The 7981-nt window shown below is 44.9% G+C and overlaps 1 protein-coding gene across 2 annotated transcripts; it reads left to right on the top strand.

The window, feature by feature from the left end:
• myoc (myocilin) lies at positions 1-7628 on the top strand. 2 transcript variants are annotated; one of them, XM_034146871.1, is made up of 5 exons: positions 1-743; positions 3519-3581; positions 3664-3756; positions 5971-6182; positions 6458-7628. In XM_034146871.1, the coding sequence occupies exons 1-5, from the start codon at positions 257-259 to the stop codon at positions 7031-7033; spliced, it is 1431 nt and encodes a 476-aa protein (XP_034002762.1). In that variant the 5' UTR covers positions 1-256; the 3' UTR covers positions 7034-7628. The 2 variants fall into 2 exon arrangements, with proteins under 2 accessions (XP_034002762.1, XP_034002763.1); XM_034146872.1 differs by lacking the exon at positions 3519-3581.
• Positions 7629-7981: the final 353 nt, after the last annotated feature.

The following is a 7981-nucleotide window of genomic DNA, read 5'->3' as shown; positions in this document are numbered from 1 at the left end:
AGAGTTACAGACCTGTCCACTGAGGAGAACCAGAGGGAGAGGGGAGGGCATAAGAAGAAGAAGAAGGAGAAGAAGAAGAGACACCTGAGAAAAGAGTGAGACAAAATAGGAGAGAAACTCCTCAGCAGGAAATTGGCAGTGATTAAAGAAGAAATCCATTTGGGAGCTGACAAATAAAACAAGACTTGAAGAAGGAAGGAAAGTGTTTCTTCAAAAGAGAATTTAACTTTCTGACCTATCTGAGGAAGTCTCCAGTATGTTGGTCCTTCTCTTGTTGTGTACGTCTGGTCTTCTGCTGCGAGGGGACGCCCAGGACCGAGCTGCTCTGTGGAGGGGGAACGACCGCAGCGGACGATGCCAGTACACCTTCAGTGTTCCCAGCCCCACCGAGGCCAGCTGCCCCCAGACCGGAGGCCCCGAGGTGGAGGGCCTGAAGGCTAGACTAAGCCTGCTGGAGGTGCTGGTGTCCCGGCTGACTGGAGGGGACACAGGGGGTCCACAGGGGGCCACAGCCAGGGATCAGACTGAGCTTCATCAATCACTGAACCGGGTCACGGGGGAGAGGAACCTGCTGCAGGGGGAGAAGGAGCGTCTGGAGCAGGAGTTGGAGGGGCTTCAGCGCAGGATGGAGGAGATGAGGAGGGAGACGGAGAGGCTGAGGAACAAACCGTGTCCCCTGCAGACCCCCGCGGTGCCGCCGAGCCCCCCGCTGCAGGACAGTGGCCTGACAAAACCTGCTGGGGGTAAGAGATACGCTCTGAATCACCACACACTCTATGAGCTATTCGGAAAATGTGCAAACCTTAATGGCATTTATAAATAGAAGAAATATGTTTACTTCAGAAGATAAGCTTATGTTAGGAATTATTTTTGGAAAACTATGCACAGATTTTTTATTTAAATCTCCCCATAACATCCTGCAAAGTGGATAAATACAAAAACTGAATAAAGGTGAACAAAGGTAGATAAAATAAATATAATAAATAGTTATATATATATATATATATACGTTCATATACAAAATATTTATAGAAGTCTCAGGTTCCTTCTGACACCATATAATGAACACCCCCAAAGACAGCAGGGGACATACATCCGATAATATTGCATATACATTTTATGTGCGTGTGAATAATGTTTTGGTTGCCCCATAAGTCTGCAGAGACACACGACACCTGCGTGCATTTAGGGCCGATGGTGGCAGGCCAGAGAGGGTCATTTAAGTATTTATGACTAGATCCTGCTTTCTTTATGGCTGGTGGTTCCCTCTGCATGACAAACAGGGCGCGAATAGCCTGATTGGAAGCGATGTGGGGTGGGGGGCTGAAATGTGATGCACGTTGAGGAAGTGGTGGTTCTTTGCCAAGGTCTCATCTCGGGGCTTTTGATGACGCCTGGTGGGTCAGGGCTGGAGGGCTTAAGGCCAAGAACACTACACCTCCAGGGGTTAGAGGGCTGCGCTGATCCAGGCACTTATTGTTCAGCCAGAGAGGTTAAGCTCGGGCATTCTGTGTGTTTGCAGTGGCCAAACATGCATCTAATTAGTCTCTGTGCTCGTCTTTTCAGCCACCATCCCCCCCTTTCTGTTCTGAGTTAAGCCATCGCTCTGTTTGCCCTCTTGGCTCTGGAGTATGGCTCGTAAATCCGTGATTGCCAGAGGCAGTAAATCCTTTCTTGCCATCCTCACATTCACCGGACATCTCCTCTCCCCTGCATCAGGAGAGCTAACTTACTCCAGGTTATCTGTTTAGCTCCTCATGTTCGCACCTGCGGACTGAAATGCACAGAGAGGGCCCCTCAGGGTGGGAGGCAGATGTGGAACAGATCGCAGCGAGAGGACGACATGCAGAACCAGAGAGGAGATAAAAGCAAACGTTGAGATAAAACTCCTGACAAGCTTATAACTCAAGCAGTGGTTATGACTTACCTCTCAAAATATATGAGCTGATAAATTATAATGTTATTTGATTGAAAAATGGACCATCACAGTCCAGCGGGGCAGTGCGCTGAAAGTGGAACCATGCTTTTAAAACAAAGACCTCAAAGCAGAACTCATGCAAGGTGTGGGCTGACTTTCAACATTACTCAAAAGAAAGTTGGTGTTATGACAAAATGTGCAAAATTCGAGACCAGCCATCTTAGGGGCCACACTTACTTTTTGTTCAGGTTGTATCAGTCACAGAGAAGAGCCCATGTGCAGTTTACTTGAGTTAAACCAATTGCCAAAAAAAATTCACCATGTCGTTCAGACGTTTTATTTTCCAGGATGTTCAGCCAGAAGAAAACTGCAGTCATAAATAATCAATGTGTTTATCATGCAGTGACTAAATGGCTGGACTTTTGATTAAAATGTGAATGTTTACATTTTTTTCTGGTTGATTATACAATTCACAAATATGAAAACAGGGAAAATAATTATGTTCCTGACAACAATATTAAGTGAAGGCTTAGGGGAACTTCTTTCGATGACTGGACCCAAACAAGAGCCAACAGCTCCACTGACCTCTGAAAGCAGAGGTTAATTATCCGCTGGCTCCTCTGGCTGAGCCTCCTCTGGGAAATGAAGTGTGTTGGTCTTTGGGTTACTGCTCAGTGACATCCCAAACAAAGAGGCAGGAACAAAGTGAACATATGGCTCACACACCCAAACACCCCGGGGAAAAGACAGTAAGAGCATGTGTCTGTTTACCTGTGATGATGATGAATGGCTGCGTCCTGTGAACTCAACCCTTTAATGGCGAAACTTTCCCATGTCACTCGCCATCTGCCCCATTACCAGCTTCCCGCTCCTCATCATCAACACAACGAATCAACATCAGCTTCCAGATGCTAGTGTTTTAAGTTCTCTGCACCATTAAAGATCATTATGGGCCCGGAAACACTGGACAACACTGCACGTGCAAGAGCCAAGCAGGCACATGCTCACACACAAACAAACACCCCATGGATGCAGGTACACTCACACACACTTTATATATATATATATTCTCATGACAAATCATTTGAAAAAGTAATTGTTCTTGTTGTAAACATGACCAAATGTGTATATTCAAGCCTTGAGGAGTAAACAGTTTACTGACATTGTTTGACATTGATTACCTTTCACAGTAATTGTTTCATGAAGGAACCAAATGGGAAAACAAGGACAGGGTTAAGGGCGAATGGGTAGAAACAAGAGGAGAAACAGATAAAGGAGACGAAAAGAAGCCGGATATCTGACAGTGAAACAGAGGAGGAAGGGACATGTTCCTAGTTTGAAGTTTTGCGGACGTGAATTTGACAGTGCTGGGAAGGGATGGGTGTCGGATGTGTGTGTTATGGTCGGCCAAACTACCGACTGCCTGACTCCAGAGCAGCTGGGAATCCGTTCAGTCGGTGTTTGTTTCCTGCTGTCACATTCCGTGCTGTCAGTAGTGCCATAGCCACGTTTGGGTACACAAACACTCTCTGAACTATTATACGCTGCATGTTAAATGTGCCACAGTATTCCCTAAACTCGCTTACATGTGTGTGTACAGGTTCCAGGCTGTCTCACCTGATAGCCAGGCCCAACAGGCAGGGGGACAGCAGCAGCTTGAGAGGTGGGACATGTTTTCTGCTGAATCTCCTCCAGCTTTCTGTTTCTTATTCAGTGTAATCCATGTCTCCATCTCTTCTTTTCAGACTCAGCGTGGCAGATTGAACCTCAAGGTTTCCAGGAGCTGAAGGCTGAGGTGACGGAGGTCCCTGCTCCAGATGGATCTGAGGAAAATACAGGTCTCTGTTTGACATATTCTTGCTTATTTCTACCTAACAGACCATTGTGATTGGTTTCGAATTATGTTTTAGCCCATGTTATGTTAAATCACCAACCATGCCGCAATGTTTAAATACTTTCCTCTTACCTAGAAATATTTTGAGAAAAAGTTGATGAATCTGACAGAACCTCATTTAGCTAGTTAAGCTTATGGAGTGTTGGACCACTAATGGCACTATGGAGGAATGTTATTAGAAGAAGGTCCCTGTTTTTTGTATCGTGCATGCCATCAATGTTACACTTTCCAGCTGCAAGATTCCCTTTATTCCACCTACTGACACGTTAACTCTTAAAGGTCCCATGTCATGGCCATTTCTACTGATCATAATTCCATTGTTGAGGTATACTAGAATAGATTTACATTGTGCAATGTTCCAAACTCACATTGGTTTCTCATACAGCATCTCTGTATAGTATGTGTATTCACTCTCTGTCCTAAACGGCTTGTTGGAGCTCCTGCTCCCCCCTCCCTATGAGCCCACTGTGCTCTGATTGGTCAGCTCACCCACTCTGTTCTGATGAGTCAACCACCGTTAGCCTAAGTACGTTTTTTAAGTTAGCCTATCATCCATCCTTACTATGGCATTTGCCACTTGATTGACGTACAGGTAAGCCAGTCTGAGTTGTATTGTGCCATACGGGTTCATGCAGTTATGAGGGGGCCTCACCTCCTCATCTGCGCTCGCGACACAGATTGGGCAGGGGCGGCCCCGTAGGTAGATCTTTTGGGCTTGGTCATTTTAAAAGTAGCTCCCAAGCTGAAAAAGTGTGGGCACCCCTGGTTAACATGCATAAAAACCTTCATAACACACAAGGGGATGGGTAATAACCGGAAAAGCATGACATGGGACCTTTAATGCAAAATGCAGGGAAAGTCTGCAACTAGCCTGAGAGGACGTAAAGAATAAATAAATATTTGCAAATGTTTTATGAGTAGGGAAATATATAAAAAAATATGTCATTTTTTACAAGGCACCTTCTGGAACAAAACTGTGTTTAGGAGAAGTTTCATGAAGTCCCAAAGGCTGCCTGTAAAGTTCCTGAAAAATATATTTAAAAGCTGAAACTTACAAACATCCAAGTATATACAAATCCAGAGCTGGCAGCTAAACCAACCCCTTCCCCTTCTCCCTCCTCCCCCTATGTCTATCTGACCTGGCAAACATGAAACTTATCCCCCCCTGCTGACAGCTTCAAAGCAAATACTGCTATTAATACTGCAGCATTTGGGGTGAGAATACCAGAGTCATGCCAATCCAGAGGTATGGGGGCCTGCCCGTGATTCATGTTTATCTTGTAGGGATAAGGGAAGTAAGCGCCTAACGAGGGTGTCATACACACACAAACACAAACACACACACACACCGTTGATGCTTCTCCCCTCCCAAAACCACACCCTTGCTTGTGCTTGATTGTTTTGGAGATCATGGAAATACACATGCAGTAACCACGTAAAGTCATATCATCTCTGACGCAGACAGATTCACAGAAGCTACATGGCAATGTGTGTATTTATAAAACATATTCCTTTCTAACCCTTAATTCGGTTCTACGCCCTGGACCTGAGAGCGAGGGTGTATTTTAGGAAGTGGTAAATATACAGCCGGCCTTATCGTTTTCCCACCACAGAGATCCCACCCAGGATGAGTTGTAGCCCAGTTGCTGCTCTGTTGGGTGTGACTCGGACAAAGCTGAGGCTAAGGGAGATGTCAGGCAGCATCTCTCGGCCTGCTGTCTGCCTCCATGATGAGAAACAACCTAATTTTACCCCTGAACAGCTCTCAGATGACGCCCTTTGTTCCACTGCAACTTACATGTAGATCCCCTTTAATGTGTTACACCTACCATGTGACTTTTGTGTCCTGAAGTCACCTTAAGTGGAACAAAAATCTTTTATTTGAGGATGTTTTTCAAGAAACCCAATCGTAATGTTTCTGATCAATGGATTTCCCCAACCCTAGACCTAACCTTAACCAGTCATCTCCGTGACTCCTAAATAGAAGTCAAAGTCCTAAAATCTCAACAACAACGAGCACTGCCACAAGAAACATTATTGAAGGGGAAACAGGAAACAAGAGCTTAAATCTTTTTGATTATGTCAACTAGAGTTAGAGTTTTGTTCGCATATTACACGTAGTTTATAAATTCTTCTTATCTTATCTTCCTGCCTACAGGTTGTGGGGATGTGGTCTCAGTAGGTGAGCCGGTCACTCACAGGAAGGCCGACACCATAGCAGGTAAATATGGAGTTTGGATGCAGGACCCTGAGGCGGTCTCCCCGTACGGACCCAACATGATCTGGCGCATCGACACCATAGGCTCTGATGTCAGGCAGCTGTATGGATATGAAAACATGGAACAACTCACTAAAGGCTTTCCGTCCAAGGTTGGTGTCACATAATGATATATGTTCAAAAAGAAGTTAATTCCTAGTTATAACTTCCTGTTGGGGAGGAGGAGGTGGCATAGGGTTAAATGGGCATGTACCAATCCAATTGTCAGTGGTTTGATCCGTAGCCCCAAAGGCAACATGTCAATGTCAAAGTGTCCTTGGGCATCATACTTAACCCTACAAATGCTCTGTGCCATTGAAGTGTATTTAAGTCGCTCTGGATAAACGGGACACGTATGACATTGTATCTTAATGTTTTCCCACGACAGGTGCTGCTGTTGCCCGAGCTGGTGGAGAGCACTGGCTCCACTCTGTACCGAGGCTCTCTGTACTATCAGAGACGTCGCAGTCGTTCCCTGATCCGCTTCGACCTGGCCTCCGAGAGCATCGCAGCCCGCCGGGAACTCCCCCACGCCGGCTTCCACGGACAGTTCCCCTACTCCTGGGGCGGGTACACGGACATCGACCTGTCTGTGGACGAGCAGGGTCTGTGGGCCGTGTACTCCAGCAGCAAGGCCAAAGGAGCCATCGTGATTTCACAGCTGGACCCAAACAGTCTGGAGGTGAAGAGGAGCTGGGAGACCAACATCAGGAAGAACTCGGTGGCTAACTCCTTCATCATCTGTGGGAAGCTGTACACCGTGGCCAGCTACACGTCCCCCGACACCATCATCAACTACATCTATGACACTAGAACCAGCCAGGGGAAGTCCGTGGCCATCCCATTCAAGAACAAGTACCGCTACAACAGCATGATCGACTATAACCTGGCTCAGAGGAAGCTGTTTGCCTGGGACAACTTCCACATGGTGTCCTACGACCTGAGGCTGGGCCGCCAGGAGTGACCGAATAAGATAAAGTGACATTTGCCAACCTGTTCCTGCTTCAAAGACTCAGAGTTTTAGAGCATAATTGTGTATCTGGTAGTAGTAGTTACAGTGTAAAGCCAACACTATCTGTATCAACGTGTAGAAGAGACTAACAAAAATGAAGACGTTTGAGGAACCCCCCAGGTGGGCTTTTGCTGTGGCACGGCCAACAATGTTTTTAGAGGAATTATTTTTGTACCGCCTTTAATTCAGATGTATTATTTTGTTGTTTTCTTGATAAGCTATATATATTTGAGGACTGAAAGATGATAATTAATGCATAGTTTATAAACTCCCGTTTTTACCTGCCCTGAAGTGTTTCACCATTCTACATATTTACATTAAACTGCTCCCTCACTCAGCATGTACTGAATATTGCATGCACGTGTACAATGTAGTCAACATAATGACTTGTTGAAAATCATCATGAATTAAATGTCCTAAAGTACTAAGGTTTATGTGGTTATTGTATACCTCAGATCATTATTTGTACCACTTTATCAAGTAGTAAGCAATAACCTTAATAATATACATCACTAGTTGGTGCAAATAAAGACCATGTATGTTCAGATCTAGTGGTGAAAAATGTTTTTTTTATCTCCTTTTCTTAAAGACTAATAAAGTATTACTGGCTGGATTTTCAAAAAAGAAAGAAAATCCATCCAGTCTCATATTGGGTTGCTTTTCTTGGCTTGTGAAAAGTTAGCATTTGTTGGTATGTGGCTCTAACAGAAGTACAAACTAAAGCTTTATTAATCAGTTGTAGGTAATTCATTGCTGTAGCCAGGCGGTGATAAGCCGCTCTTGCTGTTGACTCATGAAGTCAAGCCATTAAAAACAGTCAACACTTTGCAATAACCTATAAGAAAAAAGTCATTTGAAGCTACTATATAAATGTTAAAAGGACATTAATACATGCATCAA

This window comes from Trematomus bernacchii, unplaced genomic scaffold (genome assembly GCF_902827165.1).
Source record: "Trematomus bernacchii unplaced genomic scaffold, fTreBer1.1, whole genome shotgun sequence".
NCBI classification, from domain to species: Eukaryota; Metazoa; Chordata; class Actinopteri; order Perciformes; family Nototheniidae; genus Trematomus; species Trematomus bernacchii.
The sequence above is the reverse complement of the archived record's forward strand: the minus strand, read 5'-3'. Positions and strand labels throughout refer to the sequence as shown.

Coding starts and splice junctions, on each gene's coding strand:
- myoc (XM_034146871.1), top strand. CDS start 257: ATGTTGGTCCTTCTCTTGTTGTGTACGTCTGGTCTTCTGCTGCGAGGG. Junction 744..3,518: donor CCTGACAAAACCTGCTGGGG/GTAAGAGATACG, acceptor GTGTGTGTACAG/GTTCCAGGCTGTCTCACCTG. Junction 3,757..5,970: donor TGGATCTGAGGAAAATACAG/GTCTCTGTTTGA, acceptor TCCTGCCTACAG/GTTGTGGGGATGTGGTCTCA.